This window comes from Podarcis vaucheri (genome assembly GCF_965113315.1).
Source record: "Podarcis vaucheri genome assembly, chromosome: 6".
Taxonomy (NCBI): domain Eukaryota; kingdom Metazoa; phylum Chordata; class Lepidosauria; order Squamata; family Lacertidae; genus Podarcis; species Podarcis vaucheri.
Window position 1 is genome coordinate 80799619 of NC_138764.1, and position 21481 is coordinate 80821099.

At 41.9% G+C, this 21481-nt stretch overlaps 1 protein-coding gene across 16 annotated transcripts in view; it reads right to left on the reverse strand.

Annotated features, from left to right (window-relative positions):
* Window positions 1–21481, reverse strand: part of PTPRT (protein tyrosine phosphatase receptor type T) — a 620908-nt gene that overhangs the window by 281618 nt on the left and 317809 nt on the right. For all 16 annotated transcript variants that reach the window (XM_082225799.1, XM_082225800.1, XM_082225808.1 and 13 more), the window contains exon 7: window positions 4364–4657. In XM_082225799.1, coding sequence (XP_082081925.1) covers window positions 4364–4657 — 294 coding nt within the window. The remainder of the gene's footprint in view (window positions 1–4363; window positions 4658–21481) is intronic.

Sequence of the window (21481 nt, forward strand, 5' to 3'; positions counted from 1 at the left end):
TAAGACTTCAGTATGAGAGCATTTTGGCTCACTTCATTTTATAAAATGCAGCAAAATAATTCTACACCCTGTACTGCCATTGTCCATGGGCTGTGAGACCTAGGTCTGGGACCACATGTTTGGGGTGGCAATGTATGTAGTACTGTAGGCCAGTAACCACCACTTTCATTTATTCCCTTGTGTGGGGAGTGGGTGCACAGTTCATGAAAGCACCAGAGAAGGTGGTTCCAGAGTCCAGCCAAACCCAACACCCTCATTTCTCCAGAGTACCAGAATTCTAGGAAAATGAATATATCAGGCATGGCTGAAGCCGTCTCTGTCAGCACTTACTTCAAGGGTACGGAATCCTTTTCAATAGCCACATTTCTTTCTGGGCCATCTTCTGAGGACCACATGCCAGTGTTGAGCGGAGGCAGAAGCAACAGCCGGTGGAAAGTCAAATGTAAATTTTACTTTTCTACAGTAGACTAGTGTCTACACACACTCACACACCTCTCTCATCCTGCTGCTGTGCAAATAAGGAGCACTATCATGATTCATTGACATATTCCAGCCAAGCAAAAATATTTTGGTTACAAAGCAGGATGAATGAGGGCTATGGCCTGAGGAGAGAGGGTGTCATCTGAAGTGAGACCCAAGAGTCAGGTAGAGAGGCCACCCTCACAGGTATACTTGGTAGGGATATGGGACAGGGCCTTCTCGGTGGCTGCTCCCAGGCTTAACTCCCTCCCTAAATATGTTAGACTGGCTCCCTCTTTGCTGTCTTTCTGCTGGCAGGTGAAGACTTTCTTCTAACAGGCTTTTGGGAATTGACTGCTTTTAATGAAAGTGTGGCTGCTGTGCTGTTTTTTATTGTAACAGCTGAAATTAGGGGGGAAAGTGGGATAAAATTTTATATATATATATAATGATAACGATAGTAACTGCTGAAGACATACTTAGGGAATGGTATTTATCATGCTATTCTGTCTTCAGAGCCAAGAACATTTAATCAATTGTATTGACATAGGGGAGGCTCATGATCTGAAACTGGCGAACTTCCGTCTCAATTCTCATTCTCATCAAAAAGCAAATAATGGAGCGTGACACTACCTAAGTGAAATCTCTGTGATGGTGAGTTTTTCTTCAACAAGAAAAGACAGGTGGCAAGTGAGCAAATGTCAATTATCTATTACTGTCTACGTGACTGTTTTCCACCACCCAATTTAATATTTAACTGTACCCATGCCAGTTAGCCTGTGCAAAGGTGGGCTACATCCAAATGTTGTTGGTGACAACATAAAAACTTACTATTATTATTATTATTATTATTATTATTATTATTATTATGTTTTTATTTATTTTCATGATACAGAAGATAATTTTTGAGAAAACAATTGTTACAACAGTAAAACCTTTATTAATTTATCTGGATTGCTCTCTTATTAAGAGTGGGCAAATTTGTGTCTTCTCTAGAAAACTCTGAGATTTGAGTACAGTAAGTATGAGATTTGGAATTCTTGTAGTTTTTCTGTAATTCAATATTCTTATAAATATTTCCTTTACAGTAAAACAAATGTTGAACCTTGGGTTTTCTTCTCTATGAGAACCAGACAAATGCTGGAAATTCTCCCTTTTATGGCCCAACTTAGGGCAGCATTAAATACTTTGGGGGGCGGGTGAGATTCAACACTAAAATGGAAGGTGCACGAAGCCCAGCACATGCAGAGTATCATATCAGATTACTTCATAGGGCATGCACATCCTGTCATTTAACTGTCAGCTCTTGTGAATAGTGAAGTCTCACATTAGAAACTGTGAGCTGTGACTGGCAACCAAGTCTCAGCCGCAAGTATCCTGTTTCATAAAGCAACCAGCCTCCCATCTCTAGCAGCTTTGACTTTTCAGAATCACTCTGTTTTCCACTAGAGTCATTTGAAACAATCTTTTACAACACAAAATTTGGCTTCAGGCTGTAGGATTTGACAGTGACTTCATCGTTGGAGGATTTACAGAAGATGAGACTGGCATGTTCTCAGATAACGAGCCTGTTGGGATGATAGTTTATTTTTTTCACTTTTTTTTTCACCTCTTACACCACCAGCAACAACGACAGAAAACCTGTCTTCCCCTCTAGCTTCTGAAAGCCACCTGCTGATTACTCCCTGTAATACATTAAAACAAAAGCAAAACAACAACAACAACCCACACCTGGGTGCTAAGAGGAAAGACCTGAGCTATAGTCCAAGACCACCAATGAAGCAAGATCTGGCCCAAAGTTTTCACAGAGTTTAAGTTGAGGGCAGAAGTGTTTACAGTCAATTCAACTAGCCCATCCAGCCATCCATTGCCTGTTGAAGGTGCCCCTTTGGGTGCCCTTTCAAGGCCTACAATTCATCCACCAATATGAGAAGTGGGTTTGCACTGGGGAAGGGAAGCTTTTCACCTCCCCCACCCTTTTTATTTTGCAAATGATTATTTAAACACTTTTTAAAAAGTCACCTGCTTCACAGAGCTCTGGCTGTTACTGTCTCCATCATTCTTTTATGGAGTGCCACCATAGAGATGATAGCCTACTCAAAAACAGTGTGAATCACTTCTCACTGTCTTCTCCAAAAAATATACAGTGGTACCTCTGGATACGAACGGAATCCGTTCCGGAGTCCCGTTCACATCCAGAAGCAAACGTAACTAGCAGCGGCATGTCTGCGCACGCACGCGTCGCTTTTTGCCATTTCTGCGCATGTGCGTGATGTCATTTTGAGCGTCTGCACAAGCAGCAAAACCTGGAAGTAACCCATTACTTCCATGTTGCCGCGGAGTGCAACTCGAACGCGCTCAACATGAAGCATATTGAACCCAAGGTATGACTGTAAAGGTTTATTCTTGGCTGCCCCATGTGGTTAGGGAGGAGAGTGATTAACCATGAGTCTGGTTCAGATGGTATACTGAACCAAACCAAACCTTGGCTTTAGTTTGGCTTACCTTAGCTTAGTGTGAGAGCAAAAAAGGCCAGGGATGAGCAGAGTGGTTGCAAGAATCTCTTAAGTAGCCTGCAAGTTTGTGTGGTCCCAGGAAACCATAGTCTGACATACCACAACATGCAAAGCAAGACAGTGCATATTCTGAATGTACGTTTATAGTCAGGCCCATGTAGAGCTTGTCTGAAGCCCAGGGTTGGGAGTCCCTGGTTGACTGGGAGGCATGGGGTGTGCTTGGCATGACAGCCTAAGTCCAACAGAACCCTGGAAGCCCCACACACTGCTCCAACTGGCTTTGCCCTCTGAGGCCCAGGACAAGTGTACCTAGCTGCCCCTCCCCCCTGCAAGGTCCCGCTTACAGTGCTTGGTGTTACACCGCAACTCTCCAAATTCTCATGCTACTAGTACTACTGACATAACAATGAAAAGGTAGCAGAAGAAGCCCCATTGTTTTGTCCTACATGTTCATCCATATAACTGTCCATAAACCCTATGCAGTAAGGCAAATGTGTCCATTAGAGTACAATGTTGCAGTCCCACTATCAGTTTTCTACACAGAAACCATAAATTCAGAAACAGTATATTGATACGCCAGAGGACAAGCTGATTTAACAGTGTTGTATTATGCAGTGTATCATACATGACATGGACCGACTCTTCTTACATAAGTCCCATCACAATGAGAAGACTCTTGAAAGAGCCCTCCAAGAAGTAGAAGTACAATGAAAAACTCTGGTCAAAACGCCTGTTCTCAGACTTCAGTGTTGAGACCCAATGATTCCCGATTCTTTTTTGAAGGATATATAAGAAAAGAGCAACCCACATCACTTACATTGCCATGTGTTCCTTCTCACATTATGTGAGTGACTCTGTGTGTGTGTGTGTGTGTGTGTGTGTGTGTGTGTGCACAAATCAAAATGGAATACACCAATGTGATTACAAAGCAGAGTCATTTATATTGTACCACAATTCATATATTTTAAACTTTTCAATATATCATAAACAGTGTTTTTTTGGGGGGTGCAGCGGTACGCATACCCCTAACTTTTTTGTGAATCTAAGTTTGGTCCCATTGATGGGCAGTATTTCAATACGAGTAAGAAAATGAGAGTACCCCTAAACATTTTTTTAGAAAAAAAGCACTGATTATAAAACAACCTGAACTTATGGGAATGGGATGGGCATAAGGTCATAAGCAAATACAATGAAATACATATCCTCTTTTTTAAAAAAAATGAGGGGGCGGGAAATATGCAGCAGGCAGGGGAAGTACAATAAGAGTGGAGGAACTTACTTGGGCCATATACTACATCTGATTATTTGGTCAACAGAAAATCAGCCTTTACCATAACATGCCCCTGTTTGTATGACACTCACAGAGTCTTAAAATCAATATGACTTACCTGCACATTTTGTTCTTGTTGTGAGCGGAGGTCCAGGAGGTCCAGTTCCTCCTTCTCCAGGTCTGGTAAGAAGCACTCTGATCTCATACTCCACATCGGGGTCTAGATGCCATAACTTGTAATTGGGTGAATCAACAATGTGAGTTTCAGCCCAGTTCCCATTGGTCGTACGGTACTCCACCTCTTTCAGGATGATAGGTCCATCTCCAATGATGGAGTTGGCATTTGGCTTGATCCATAGATAGGTGGCTCCAACTGCTAGAAGTTCTGGAGGTGCAATCGGTGTGGGAGGTTCTGCAAGCAAGAAGAATGAAGATATTTGTGGGTGACAGGCTCTTGGTGGTGGGGAGTAGATGGGTTGTCATGCAATGGGAGCAGTAAACAACACACAAGAGTTATACAGAGAGATTACTATCCATGACACCAACATTAAAATGGGCAGCCAAATTTCACATGCTAACGAGACAATCAATACTGCTTTATTTTGAAGAAAGAGTTCAGATGAACCCTGTTTCTTTATAAAGAAGGGGTTTTTTTGGGGGGGGTGTCCCATCATGGAAAAAGCCACATCTCTTGTGCCTGTCAGCTGAATCAGCCTTACAGATGATCAGGTCCTCTGAAGCATATCCAAGTACCTTGCCAGCCCCATATGGGTTCGCATTTGTCCTTAAAAGTGTTATTAAAATAGAGGGTGGAGGAAAGAATCCATATGAAACAGCATCATGGAAAAGGTACTCTTCAGTCTACAACAGAGTAGTTGCCAACAATGTCACCATTGTTAATGCATCATGTTCACTCCATGCGAATCAAGAACAAGAAAAGTTTTGCAACTTCATATTCAAGGGCACTTAGCTAAGCCTTCAAAATGCTTATGGATTCCGTAAGAAAGATCTCTATTACAGCATTAGGAGATATGAATCAGATACTGTTACTTTTGTGGAAAAATAGAGAGTAAGTTAATAAAAGCACATCTCTTCAGCACCCTTTGATAAAATCAATATAACATATACAGTCGCTGCCCTGATCATTTTTATTATTACTATTTTATTGGCAATCCATTTATACTTTGTGAACCTTCAAAGTATTGTCTGTAGTTTGTGGGACTGAAAACATTAAATGAAATGGACATTATTAAGACATTCTTTTCATTTTCTCTGGAGGTTCTCTTTACTAGTTTGTTTTGATTTTGTTTCTTACTCTGTCCTGGAAAGTCTCAATGCATCACTTATTTAAAAAGTTGCTGTTGACACTTCTGGGTTTGTGGACAAAGAACTCTGGGGGTTTTGGTTGGTTGGTTGGTTGGCTGTTTTTTTTTGAATGCATGAGCCAGAGTCAGGTTGTTCTGAGTGAACACTCTGGCCAGTGGGACACTGGAAAAGATGCTATCAATTTGTAATATTCCATTCAGAACATTATAAATGTATCAACAGTTTCTCAACAAGTCTGGCTTTGGTTTTGAGTTGCTGGGCTAGCTTCAGTTTCCCCACCACATATATGTCTTCATCAATAAACATACACAGAATTTATGCCGTGTTGCATGGTATATACTGCCCCATTGGACAGCACTCTTTGTATAGCACTAACTGTTCATCAGCTGCAAAATTTTCATATTAGAATGGAGGCTTGTGACTGAATGTTGGTCAGCATATCTCACAGGCTACAGACAGGTGTAAGCTTGCCTCTCATATGGATAGCTTGGTATTGAACCAACCATTAAATCTGAGGACTTCAGTTATTCTTTTGAAGGAGGCCCACAACATTTTGCCCCAGAAATGTTGAGGGGAAACCCTCAACAACACATTTTGCTAAGATCTTTCTGTGAACAGAGAAAAATGGATGGGATGTTTTGCTGCCAGAGGCAACCCCACACCTCAATACCACCTCCTGCCCCTGGAGGCACCCCCCAGTGTTACGCCCCTCCCCAGTCTCCAGTTTGTCACTCCAGTGTTTGTCACTCCAGTGTTTACCACCACTGCATGCTCACTTCCACCTCCTGTTCCTCCTCTGCTGCTGCATCCACACACTGCCATGGTCATGTCCCCTCCACTGCAAGCCGCCTGCTGCCATGCTCCTTGCCCTCAGCACACTGGGGATTTCCCAGCCCACCTCCAGACAGAGGAGGAGGAGGCACAGCAGTTGGTAGGCCATAGAAGAGGTGAAGTGACCGCAGTGGTGACTGCACAGGAGCTGGAGGAGGAGGAGAGCACCCAGCAGCAGCAGTGAACACCCAGCAGTGGGTCATGAGTGCCCAGCAGATGGAGGGCTGCAGTGCCTCTGGGAGCCTGCCATGCTGAAGCAACCACCTTACCATGCCTAATAGGTGGGCTGGCCCTGAGAATTGATATCCAAAAATCTTTGACTGAGAGCTGCCATTAAGTCCATCTACTAAGGCACTGGTTGCTTGCAGACATTCACAGGTGCAATTGGCATCTCAGTGACTCAAAATACTGGATGAGTAGATTTTGTGCAAAAAAAATTATTTTATTGAACAACCCTGTGGACCACATTAGCCTGAGAGAAGATGACCAGCCCAAGGCTACATGGCCAAGTAGGGATTTGAATCTGTTTTCCTAGGCCCCGAGCCAGTGTCAGGTCAGCAGGGGGAAGGATGACCCCCAGGCATACAACACGAACGATTCCAGCCTGTCTCTCCCATCAGCGTGTAGCTCTAGGGAGTTCTGAATCACCTTCCCCAACGATTTATAAAGACTCATGTCTTGGAGACACTGAACACATATTCAGAGTCCAGCAGAGATAAATGCAGTCAGAGCTAGGCTGAGGTTGTAAGCATTAAAGCTGCTTTATTAAGCGTAAGGCAGAACAAAAGAAAACATGTCTCTTCTCTCTGGTCTTCCTCAGACAGAAGTCAGAAGTGAAAGCAAAACCAAATGGAAACAGAGTACAGTAAACATCCGTTCCCGTGATTCCAACAGTCGGTGCTGGAATGCATAACACAGACATGTGATGAACCAATCCTACATATCTGCACAGTGAGAGGTATATACAAATCCAACAGCCAGCTCTCTAACCACTACAACACACTGGCTCTGTTTTCTGTGGCTAATCCAATATGAGGGAGTCAGCATCTTCACATAACATGCCTCTTCACATCTATCCCATGCTAACACCGAAAATGCCCATCACTATGTCAGATGGGATTTCAAATGTGCCTTGTAAGTTGCAATGGCCCCTGTAAGATCCAATATCCTCAAGGACCACCTCTCACTATATGAACCAACCCAGACTCTGAGATCATCATCAGGGGCCCTTCTTCGTATGCCCTGCTCTAGAGAGTCTGGAGGGTAGCAACATGAGAACAGACCCTTTTTTTGCAGTGGCACCCCTTTGTGGCAGCTCACCTGGAGCCTTCATTACATATCTTTAGGTGCCAGGGGAAAACATTCCTCTTCTCTCATGCCTTTAGCTAATAAAATAATATATGGCCTTTTAAACGCTGTATGTTGGGGTGTGTGTCTTATTGTTTTGTTTGTTACTATGTTATGTATTTTTTGTGTTTTTATGTTGTAAACTTCCCTATGATCATTGGGTGAAGGGTAGTATAGAAAAGTAATAAATAAATAAAATAAAAATAAATAAATATCCTGGATAGACTAGAGACAAAGTCTTCCTGTACACAGACACAGAGCTGATATGTATTATCTACTGTCAAGCCTGAGATCAGGCAAATCTCTTTGAATCATTTATGCTTACTTATATTTGACACCCAAATCCACGATCAAGTTCAGTGCATGGAGTTGGGGGCAGGAGAGAAGCAGACAATGACAAGCTAAGAACCTCTAGAGAGCAAGACTAAAATAAGCATGCTAAGTAATATATATATATATATATATATATATATATATATGCTTTCGTAGATTTTCACGGGTACAGGAATGCAGGTTTTGGTGTCTTCGGGTGTCTTCCGAATATATATATATATATATATATATATATGCAGGTTTTGGTGTCTTCGGGTGTCTTCCCGTGTAAGAGTCGGGGTGTCTGGGCGACGTTTCGATGAGGTCTCACTCGTCATCTTCAGGCTGGTGCTTTCGGCTTCTTGTTACTGGAACAGAGCAGAATCTGGTGTTTGAGTTCCTATAAATACTGTTGAGGGGTGTGGTGTATAGCCTCCAACGTTCTGGGCAGAGAGGAAGTTCCTAGATTAGTGTGCCTTTTCTTCTTTTGTTCCTTAATTACTTGAGGGATATCTTGAGTGATTTCATGAGTGATATTCAGAATACCACTGGGTGGGTCATTAAGTGTAGATCAGTTGCTAAAGCTTTCGTGTCTTGACCTCTTGAGCTTGTGAAGAGTTTTTCTGAGAAGATGGCTGTGCTGCATTTAGTTGTGCTCTGGCTTGGCTTCGTGTATAGGGGCGAGCTGTGGAGTGTGGAGGGTCTCTGTGGAGACCCTCTCCACAGAAATATTACAGACTCCATCCAGTAGCCAAACTATAGTGGCACCTCCGGATGCTGCACCCCCCTGCAATCCCTACACAGATCTGGCGGGCACAAGGCACAAAATCACAGCTCGCCCCTATACACGAATGGAACTTCCTAAGACAAAAATGGGGTACCGGCAGAGAGACTTTGCACTGGATGCGGAACAAGCTCATATCTCAGCATCTGTTGATTTTAGTAATCTTTCGAATGCTTTTAAATACCTGGTTTTAACTAATTTTTAATCAAGAATTTACATGTTTCGTTTTATATTTTTGTAAACTTTTTAGAGGGCTTTTTATTACAATTGAGTGGTACACATATTATGTTAAAAAAATAAACAAGGTGCAAAAATATTCAGAGGTGCAGAAGTTCCCACAGGTAACAGTCACATTTTAAAAAAAATATAATCAAAATTTGATGATGTACCAATAGAAACTGACCTGGCTTCACTAACATAGAAGAATCTATAGGTTGCAAGTCTACCTAATAACTGACTTACTCACTTGAAATAGCAATATGCTTGTAATTTCTTAAAGTGCCATGCATTTCAGTAAGTAATGAAATCTTCTATTTAAGTGATTTGCTAGAGCTAATTTTCAGTGCCACTGAAGTCAAGTATGGAGTTAACACTGACATTAACTGAATCGTAATTGAGCATTTACACTTGCATTTTATCACATAATATATTAAAATAAAGCTATAATCTCAAAAAACTGCAACAGGTCCACTTGCTGATGGCCTTTATCTTGCACAGTATACAGATGAACTGCCTGCTCTTGTTCTGAAAATGCTATCTTAATTATCCTTAATTGTCCTCCTCAATAATTAATTCTAAATGTATTTTAAGCAATGTTATTTACTACAGGGATTAAAACTGAGTTAGCCAGGTCACCATAATAAAAATGCCCCTCTGAAAGGCCTCTAATTTATAAAACTTTGGAAGAATGCCAGGCTGGTAGCTGAATCTATTGCATTGTTCTTGGATGGGCGACAGGCCTACCACCTGTTCAATGGAATGGGTTTTCTAGCAATCTATCCCCTCCAAAATGCAAGGAGGACATGCTAAGGAACCTGCTAAAATGTTTGTTTTGCTTTCCATTTCGCTGAGAGACAGCTGCAGCACTATCACTGCAAATGAGTAAAGCACAACAAAAGACGGAGCAAAACAAACTAGCAAAGTGCTGGCAAGGCAAAGCACACTGCAGCTCCAAGTCTACCACCAGTAATTTCAAAGTGGGGCACCAATTTGGAAAGGATGAAATTCAAGGTTCAATCCAGATCCTGTATTTTAGCTGCTGAATCATCCATCTAAGGGGGCATTGCATAAATGATACTTTTTTTCCTACATTAGTAAAGTGGAAAGCTGATGAACCTCACACACGCAATCTCACGTGTAAAGAATATGCAAATGTATTCTACTATGTGCATTTTATAGACACTGAGAATCAACTTCCACCAGCAATTTCCCATTGTAAGTACAAGTGATAAAACAGACATATGCACAATCTTTACAGATGGCTGGGTACCCCATATCCCCGTGCCTTGACAATCATAGGGAAAACATGTGTAAAGTGTATGTATAATTGCACTTAAAGCTTTTCTATAGATATAGCCAGCTTTTCAATGAGTCAATAAAACAGCTGTATGCATGAAAATAGGACCTCCTCATTACTGATAGGGATGTTTCCAACCACAAGATCATAGAATCGTAGAGTTGGAAGGGACCCTGAGGGTCATCTCATTCACTCTCCTGCAATACAGGAATCTCATATAAAGCATCCATGACTGTTGGCCATCCAACCTCTGCTTAAAAACCTCCAAGGAAGGAGAGTCCACTACCTCCCGAGGGAGCCTGTTCCATTGTCTAGCAGCTCTTAATGTCAAAAAGTTCTTCCTGACTAATTTCAGTAGATACTGACTGCCACTTAAGAAAATATTTTGTCTTGGTCCAAAGCACTTTGGAAGCTGCCAAACTTCATTTGAGGACTAAGTCCACTTAAAGAAAAATATGGCTTTGTTCTCTCCCATTCACTATTGAGGAATTTAAAAAAAGCTGTAACTCTTATTTCTCATTTGATGGAAGCAAAACCAAGCCTGTGAAATTACAGGAGAACTCTGTGGTAGGGACCCATGTTTTCCCCACCCCAAATCATCCATGGTTGGCTGCCTAAGCTGCTTCTACTTCTTGTAACATGGGGTGGGGAGAAAGCATGAGAGCAAGAGGAAGACATCCCTCTTGCACTAGCCTTGCATGCCTCTTGAATGTTGCTGTTTTCATAGGAGCATGAACATGCTGATAGTGGTGTGGTGTTGTGGATCTTCTCCCTTGATCAGTTGCTCCCTGCAATGCAGTTGGATGGTATACCTAAGATCCACTGCCAAATGATCCCATACTATGTTTTGCTGTTTCTGTCCACTATTTGCAATGCCAGCCTCAGGGTGGAAGACCTATAGCAGCTGCAGAGACATCACCTTGCCAACAAAGGTCCATATATCGTTAAAGCTATGGTTTTCCCAGTAGTGATGTATGGAAGTGTGAGCTGGACCATAAAGAAGGCTGATCACCGAAGAATTGATACTTTTGAATTATGGTGCTGGAGGAGACTCTTGAGAGTCCCATGGAGTGCAAGAAGATCAAACCTAACCATTCTTAAGGAAATCAGCCCTGGAAGGACAGATCGTGAAGCTGAGGCTCCAGTACTATGGCCACCTCCTGAGAAGAGAAGACTCCCTGGAAAAGACCCTGATGTTGGGAAAGATGGAGGGCACAAGGAGAAGGGGACGACAGAGGATGAGATGGTTGGATAGTGTTCTCGAAGCTACCAACATGAGTTTGACCAAACTGTGGGAGGTAGTGGAAGACAGGAGTGCCTGGCGTGCTCTGGTCCATGGGGTCACGAAGAGTCGGACACGACTAAATGACTAAACAACATCAACAACTTTTCTCCAATGATGATATTGTATTTCATAGTGTTGGGGGGAGAACTCAAACAGGAATTTCTGGCCTCAGATGACATATCTTATGTCCTAAAAGAAGAAAGAAAATTATTTAAATAGGGGCTACTTTCAACTAAGATTGTGACGAATTCCCCTTGCTTTATGACAGGATATACACACTTGCATGCTTGATCTAGTTCACAATACAAAAAAAAATGTGCATTTGTCTTAGCCCTACTTAGCAGGTCATTTCAACATAATGGCTAATCCATCACTTAGAAACAATAACAAGATGTGGAAACAGGGATGCTAGAACATGATGACTAGTCAAGTAGACAAATCCCTGTATAAAACATTTGGATTCATGTCAATAATGGAATGATTTGGCTGCTTAGCAGGAATATGCAATTTCCTTTTATAGTCAGCCATGGCAGAATAGCAGCCAGATATATATTTCAAGAGAAAATAAGTAATCTTAGGAATTACTGATTAATGCACATCATTAGATCTATAGAGAACTGAAGAAAGATTAGGTAAAACTGTTTCTGAAAATTAGCCTCTATGATACATTATATTCTGATACCAGCCCAATCAACAATGGGTGTCACACTGAAAATGCCAAATGAAGCCTTAGAGGGAAGCATTATTCCAGCAGGTGCCTCTTCTCCATACAAAAGCCTACAAATCTTTATTGCTTTAAATTAACAATATCTCCACGCACCCATAAATCTTGCTAGTGGCAGAAACTGCAAGAGGTGATTAAAACTAGGGGCAGCAGCTCAGAGAACAGAGCAAAATGTGGCCAAGGGACAAATTCTCATAAGGAAATGCTGATTGGTATCAAGCAAGACAGTGGGAAAGCAAGAGCTCTGAATAGAAGACTAGAGTCACAATTATACTATCAATCATGATGGAAACTCCATAGGCACCTCAGATGCTAAGTGCACCTCTCTAACAATATATTTTATAGGCCTCTTCTCACTGAGTAACATGAGAAGCAATAACGTGACCTGATGAAACATTATAATACAGTTGTGTAGCAGCAAACCTGCACAGGCGCAGCTCAGGACATGAACAAGGGCCTTCTGTCTACTACCCAAATGAACAAACTTGTCACTCCATAGTTTTAAGCTTTGGCACTATCACCATAGGTAGACTCCAATCTCAACATATAGACCACCAGTACCCTAATTTATTTCTTATCCAAGTTATGTATCACAGAAAGTGACAACTATAGTTGCACCTATGGACAGATTTGCAGACAACATCGTTCTGGCGGTAATTATGGATATTAAGCTTTTATAATAAAGGTGTACCGAACAGTCATGTGGTGGTTATTTAAACCATTGAAGGGGGATAAGGGAGATAACAATATGTTTCCAAAAACCTCTGGCTGGCTCAATGGGTGGGGAGTGGTGATTCAACCCAAAAAAACCCATCAGATTGGTATTTAGCAATAATCTGCTACAGGAGAAACCTAGAAGAGAAAGTGAGAGCACACCACTTACAGCTATAACCACTGCTGCATATTCTGGGTGATGCTATTTCCCCCCCTCACAGTCCCTGGGTGATAAGTCTCTACTTGTTTACAGACAGCCCACTAGCCTAACAGATTTACTCATCAGCACCACGTGCCACACAAACACACACAAGAACCAGTCCCAAAGGCCAACTTTGTGTCCATCTCCATCTTGGCATCAGTATCGCAAGACATCATAGCATGAGGGGTTCATTCACATTCTTGTCTTCCAGCATGATGGGTGTCATTATTACATACTTTCCTACTGTCTGTGCAAAAGAATAAATGGGCACAGATTTAACTTCAGAAGCGGCAATATTCAGAAACCAGTAAAATATCTGTTTCCTTCTTGGGCTTTTTTTCTGTGCTAGCACACAAGCTATGGGTGTGTGGGTGTGGGTGTATAAATCATATGAATTATGATCGGAGTTATCTTTGGTCACCTTGTGATACCAATTAAAAACATTTTTATTCTCCAAGGATTTTAGTGGGAACTTGCTGAGATATTTTGTCAGATGTTGCTGCAACAAATTGTCAGGGTAGGATCATTGTTGTGGGCATTATATTGTGTTTTATTGTAAATTGTTTGTTTTAATTTTGTTAAAATATTCAATTTTCTGTTTCCCCACTTTGGAATCGCAAAGGTGATGAATGGAAGGATATGAATCTAAGTAATAAAATAAATATTTTTACATACATTTAAACTTCAAATGCTTCTTTTGAAGTTTACAGGCTTTAAGTTTTGCATGTTTTTGCTATTTTCACTCCACTTTTAACAATCTCCCCTCTCTACATCTGCATGCATTATACCTACAGAGGGTAAAGTTTCACGCATCTGAGCAAGTGGATAAAAGTCCATGAGGTCTTATGGTATAATGAATTAAATAGTTTTTATGGTGCCAACAAAATTCTTCATTGTTTCAAATGGTACAATATTAGCTCTTCAAGAAAGTGCGACCATCCAGTCTTTATAATTATGACAAAATAATATTTGCAAATTATATGACAAAATAATTTTTAGTCTGAGACTAAATAGACACTTGTTGGAGCTTCCTGGATAGGCCTTTTTCACACTGTAGCCAGTGAGAGCCTATTAAAAACACCCCTCTAAAATGTGAAATAAAAACTTCCATGCCAAGTAAATATTTAAGGGTGACAAAATGTATTGCTATGCTGGCTGGAAACTTTAACGTGAGGGTACATGAACCAGAGCTTGTAATGCTAAATGAGAGAATAGAGGCTGGATCGAAAATCTATGTTAGCACACAAATATCCCTGGCTATGTGAAAACTATGGATGGCATTCATCCCTCCAACCCCATCAAGGGAAGACCTGCACAAAGACTTCTGCTTGCACAATGGAGCTTATCCCCCTTTTCTTTCTCCCACCTCCTGAAATTGGTTCAGGGGGCTGAGAAGAACCCCCAGAACTGCAAATGGTGAGGGGATGTATTATTCTGCCTGGCAAGCTTGAATGTTTGCACATATAGAATGGCTGGAAGTGTGTGACACTTAATTCTACCCAAAAGAAACAATAGCATATGTCACTGTGGAAGTAGCATTGCAGTGTATATCAAAGGCAGCCCATACTTAAAACAAGTTGAAAATGCTGAACCATTATGAGTAAACATTCTCTCTCCCTCCCTCTTCCTTTCTCCTGAACACAGACAGAAACAAATCCAGCTCATATATTTCCCCAGAATCCTTCCTCTCCTGTCAACAGCCCATGTGGTTTATCACCTTTCCCCCCCCTCCATATTACAAAACTTTATTGTGAGAAAAAGCCGTCCAAGGTAAAGGTACCCCTGACCATTAGGTCCAGTCATGGCCAACTCTGGGGCTGCCGTGCTCAGCTCGCTTTATTGGCCGAGGGAGCAAGTACAGTTTCCGGGTCATGTGGCCAGCATGACTAAGCCACTTCTGGTGAACCAGAGCAGCACACAAACGCCGTTTAGCTTCCTGCCAGAGTGGTACCTTTTTATCTACTTGCACTCTGACATGCTTTTGAATTGCTAGGTTGGCAGGAGCAGGGACCGAGCAATGGGAGCTCACCCTGTCGCGGGGATTCGAACCGCTGACCTTCTGATCGGCAAGTCCTAGGCTCTGTGGTTTAACCCACAGCACCATCCACATCCCTTCTTTTCTGACATAGATATGAGGTATGATTCCACATTTTTAACTATGGCATCCTTCTGTTGAGATGGTTATACTTCACCACAACACCGGCATAATGCTCCGGTCATGCTGCACAAAACCCATGGAAGAATTTCTAACATTACTTTATCTGTAATCTCAGCCCCTCAGTCCCTTGCTTGCTCCTACAGTTGTGATATTGTTGCACTGGCAACACCCACACAGGCAATTCTTCTTTCACACCAAATTTAGCTGTGTATAATTAGCATTCGCTCTGAATTATATTTTTGTCTTATCAGCTATAGAAACTATGCAAAGTGATTCCTCTGATTCAGGATTAGAAGCTACTTGCTGTAATATGATAGAGAGCACAGATCTTTCATCTCTAGGAGAACTAAGCCTGTCGTTTACAAGCTGCTAACAATTTCATCATTACAATTAATCCTTCTTTATATTCCGCAGACATGGTTAAAGCCTCAACTCTTTGATAGTTGCTTGGTCAAACTCTATAGGAAGTCTTTAAAACTGCAACTGGTAATATTTAAAACTTTAAAGATATTTGTTCTCTCTCTTTCATTATATATATGGAAAGTGCTCTTTAATCTTTACACTGAGTGCAGTACAAGGATGCATTTAAATTTCAGTGAAATAAATGGGAATTCAATCTAGCCTGGGTGGGGGGTGGGGGGAGCGATCTGGGACATGTAAAACTCTGTTCTCCTCTCCTTCGAGGCAGAAGTTAATGAGTCCCTGAACATCTTCTCCAAAGCTGGCTCTGGAAATTTAGCCGGCAACTCTGCTTTTGTATTCTAAATCAGGTGGATTACTCAGAGGCAAGTGGATGTGTGCAGGATCCTACTGTGAGATAATGTACCTGTTCCATCCCCTATGGCAGATGCCAGGGGTCAGCAAACTTTCTCAGCAAGTGGCCAGTCCACTGTCCCTCAGACCTTGTGGGGGGCCAGACTATATTTTGAAGAAGAAAAATGAACGAATTCCTAAGCCCCACAAATAACCCAGAAATGCATTTTAAATAAAAAGACACATTCTACTCATGTAATAACACGCTGATTCCTGGATCGTCCGTGGGCCGGATTTTGAAGGCGAATGGGCCAGATCCGGCCCTCAGGCCTTATATAGGCCTATGCTCTATAATTTAATTAATCAAACTGCCTTCAATAGGGTTGCAACCTTTCACCAGCCAAAACACTGGACAGGTTAGGCAAACTGAAGGACAGCCTGGGGTGGGGATTGTGTGGCACACACACTCTCATGAGACCAAATCCTCCCCCCATTGTTGAGGAGGGTTCCCTGCATTCAGCCTCCCACCCACTCCTTACCCCCCACCCCCCTGGCTCCTCTCTTCCCCTTGACTCATGTAGGCAGGAGGCTTCTGCAGGCAACTTGAGCCTCAGATCCAGCCTTTCGCCCATGCTGGCGTCGGAAGAGACTCAAGCATGGAGGAGAAGATAGGAGAAGTCAGGTTGGGGTGATGGAGAGGGCCAAGCAGCGGTGGACCCACACCCTGCTAAGAAAGGTGGGCAGCAGCTGAGGAGGAGCACCAGTGAGAGGAAAGGAAAGAAGGGGGTGAGGGAGGGAGAGGAGGTCACTCCTTCCCCCTTCTCTCTATTGTTGCTTGCACCAGGCTGGGCTAAATTGCCATTTTGGACCAGCTGAGCTCAAATATGGGGGGGGGGCATCCCGTTTGTAGTCCAAATGAGACAATTTTGTCCAAAAATGTGGTGATCCCATTTTTTTTTTAGGGAGAGGTAGACAGTCTCCAACCACCAGGGGTAACATCGATGGTGACAAGTTCACAGCACCCGCAGGTTTCCACCCTTCGCTCCCCTGAACAGCCCTAAGAGAGAGTGTGGGGAATGGCAACAAGTGATGCAGACAGCATACTCATCTGCCCTGCCCTGCTTCCCATGTTTTCTTTACTCTTTATATTGTAACATCTGAAGAGGCCTGCAGTAGGAAAGCTTTCTACACTGAGAGCAGAGTAAACATTACCCAACCAAGTTTGTATAGGCACCTTCTCAATAGCTGCAGGGCAAATAACAAGCTAAAAGCTGCTGTAACACATGATGGACTTCTTCCATTTGGATTTGAAATGTTAACGGAGCTTTTTTTTCAGAAAATAATGGGAACATTTAGAGGCTCTTGGTTATTTGTTCCAAAGGGGTAGAGGATGTCAGCACTGTTTCACGTATTGTTTTACTAACATGGTTTTATGACTATTACCTGCTGTTAACGTTTCATAGTCTCCCCTCAGCATTCACTTTAAGTTATTGTCCAAGGGCTTTCTCTCCCTTCCCCCATCTTCCTCTTTTTAACACTTTAACAATCAGCAGCCAGAATTCTCTGAATTGGAGTATTTATGCTGGCAATTCTTACACGACATTTCTATGGCACGCACTGTAAACATGATGTGTCTGTTACTGGCTATCTCCTTGAACCTTCAAATCTTTTATTTTATTTTAGAGATGAAAAAGACTCACATATTTTTATTACGACTTTCACTAGAGGACTGCATCACTATAAACCTCTGCACAGGGCTCCAAGACATCTTATTTCAAGCTCAGCATTGGTGGCAATGTTTACTTGAAATAACACATTGTATGAGCCAAAGTTGATGAAAGTCAGCTAAAGTTTTGCCAGGTTCCAGCAATTCATTTCAAACCATGATGTGGGAAATTGGAGTCTTGATAAAATGTGCACGAATGGGAAGGGGATCTAGTTTAGTCTTACAAATATATACAATCACCATATCCTTGATACTGTGGGCACTTTCTAAATGTTATGTGACTACCCTGGTGCTGAGTATCCCAGATTCTTCATTTACGAAGGTAAGGTTTATACGAATCTGTAGTCAGTTTCTCAACTGATCTATCAATGTCCAATCTATCCTCCTTTCCTCACCTTGGGGCCGTCTTGATTTCTTTCCTTGATTCATCCAGTCTACAGAGCCTAGAGAGAGATGGCCTTCTGCCTACAGGCTACTTACTAATAATTTTTGCAACTCAACTTCCCTTGAGATTTGGAGAGTATGGAAAAGAGAACTCTAACCACCTGCCCTCCAGTAGAATTATAGTATCTTCCCTTACCCTATTAGGTTAGTGCTTCCTAACTCTATTGTCCCCTTATTACTTTGGTTGAAACTCATTTGCAAAATGGAATTTTACACTGCTGTAAATGAGTAACAAGCTTAAAGTGTAAAGACAGAGGATGTGGAAAAGAGGGAATTAACAAGCCATTCTATTTCATGAATCTATCATTGTTCCCCTCCCTTCCCACCCCGTTAGATTTACTCTGAATCCCAACACAGCTTCAGAGGATGCTTTCATTCTTTGATAAAGTGGAAAATAGCATTGGATTAGTGGAATTGTATCTCATTTCCCAGTGTAAATTAAGTGAATTAGATGGAAGATGTGTTGCTCTAATTGTGAAGCTTATTACGGATCTCAAATATATTAGAACTGAATGCTTCGCTTTGTTTGTGCTTTTCAGGGGAAGAGAAATCAAGACATGTCAGAGCCATCTCACAGCCAGTATTAGTAAAAGCAGTACTTGAAGTGAGAGCTTGAGGGAGGATGGAGAAATGCAAAACCAACCTCAGTTATTGTTTGATCAAATTTGCAAAAGTAGGTGAACTTTTGACATGGATTCCACTGCTCTGCTTTGAAAGAAAAGAACTGAAAAAATGCCAAATTGAAAGGGATGGTGCATGACTACATAAGCAAAACTAATTATATCTAGTCAATGAGTCATTTTATTCACATGCATAGAACTTCATCTTTGCAAACATTTTATTCTCCTACTTTTTTTAAACAGCAGAACATTAGTCATACAAAAAATGTGAGTTGTAAAAGCATCTTCTCATAGAAAGCTGTGCCTTTCTGAAAACTGTTAAAAAGAGAGTAGGTATAAATCTTGCCAGCCTTTCCCCCCCTGATTTTTGTTGTCTAGTTTGCAACAACAACCAATACTCAAAAGCTAACCTACAAACACTGATGAGAACATATGTGGAAGGGAAGGAAAGTCTTGGACTAAACTGAAAGAAACTTTTGCTTGAACAAAAAAACCAAAAAAACATGAAAACAACCTTATAACAAATGTTAAGGGAAAGTTCAGTGTTGTTGTGTACTTCGGTAGCTAGGCAGGTGGTGGAAAAGGGCTTAATATTTCTGTAAGACGTGTCTTCACCTGCCATTTTGACAAATGGCCTTGGCCTACTCAAACTATATAGCCGATTCATAGCAAAAAGAAAATAAGAAAGAAATTGAGCAACTTAAGATGGCACACATTATTTGTATATACAGGAATTTATGAAGTGGGTTGTGGAACATTACAAACAACAACAACAACATCACAGTAGTTTGTTTCCAAGCATGCCATTCCATTATTCAATAATTTATTTTTATAATATTCATACATTGAACATTCAGGACTTTTCTCCACTTGTGTGCAGAACTTGGTGGTAAAAGAGAGACTTTTTGAGTAATCACTCATATTAGCATCTTGTTAGTGGGGCTTATGAGCAGCTGGAGGAAATAAGCTTTGAGAAACCTAGGAGTTCATGGGGGAATATATATATGGTGGTGGTACCGTTATACTTCAGGTTACATATGCATCAGGTTACATACTCCGCTTACCCAGAAATAGTATCTTGGGTTAAGAACTTTGCTTCAGGATGAAAACACAAATCATGCTCCGGCGGTGCAGCAGCAGCAGGAGGCCCCATTAGCTAAAGTGGTGCTTCAGGTTAAGAACAGTTTCAGGTTAAGAACGGACCTCTGGAACGAATTAAGTACTTAACCTGAGGTACCACTGTACTTACTATTCAAGGAAGTCTCAAGAAGACCAGCTATGTTCACAAGGCTAAGATTTATGCCCCATTTATGCTTGCAACCTCCCCTCCAACCAACTCCAAGGCTTAACCCAACGCCTTATCCACCAAAGTTGAGACGGTTGTTATGAGGAAGGCAAAACCCCTGGGTATATAATTGACTCAAAGGGCAAATTCCTCCCCGGCCCATCATAACCCATAGCAAGGTCATTAAACTTATCCTACCCCTGGAATGAGTAGGATACAGCCTTACAATAGGGAGAAAGGGTGGGAGATCCGATGAACCCCAAGTGTTCAGCATGCTGCTGGCATTATCTTTAAATACCCTGGGAGAGTACCTGAGAGAAGTCCTTGAAGCACTCAGTCAGGCCCACCCCAAGAGTGCGTGCCCACCTACTGGCCCTGCTACCATTGGCGAATTGTACCTGGGCCAGATTCAACCTATTTTCCCGCCGGTCAAAAGACTGTGATGGTGGTGCGATACCGCAATGCCATGATGCTGCAAACCATCAGTGGTAAGCATAACTGTTGCACAAGGAGAAATCCTTAGTTTTCCTTAGTACATGGATGTCAAACACAAGGCCCGCGGGCCGAATCCGGCCCGCCAGACCTCATCATGTGGCCCGTGTAGCCGCCACTGGCTGCCAGCCTTCACCTTTTATTCTCGCTTTTTTTTTTTTTTGACACAAGAAAGCCGCCTCTTCAGCGCATGCGCGGCAGCCTACAAGCCAGAGAACGCCTGCCCTCTAGCGGCGCCGGCCGTTCTACACAGGAAACCTCCACTTTACATGCATTCAGAAAACCTCCACTTGTTTTTATATTGAGCGCATGCCATCCTGTGATGTGACAGATCCAACGGCTGCCTGAACCCTTCTCTCCTGTACTGTAAGTCCTACAGATACAACCGGCCCTTTGAGGGTGACCAAACTGCTGATGCGGCCCCCGATGAATTTGAGTTTGACATCCCTGCCTTAGTACATACCAGTCATTAAGTTTGGATGATACACAAATTTATTTATATTAAATTAATTGTAATAATGACATTTTTTATTATTTATTTCATTTCATTTATGAACCCGTTCCCATGAAATAGTCTGAAGCAATTTAGCTTTAATTAAATCGCAATTAGTCATAAACCAACTGATTAATCAATTATAAGGCATGGGGCTAATCAACTAGGTTCTTTCAATCAGTTATTACCCATATTTATAATAGATAAAGAATGGCTGAAGCGGC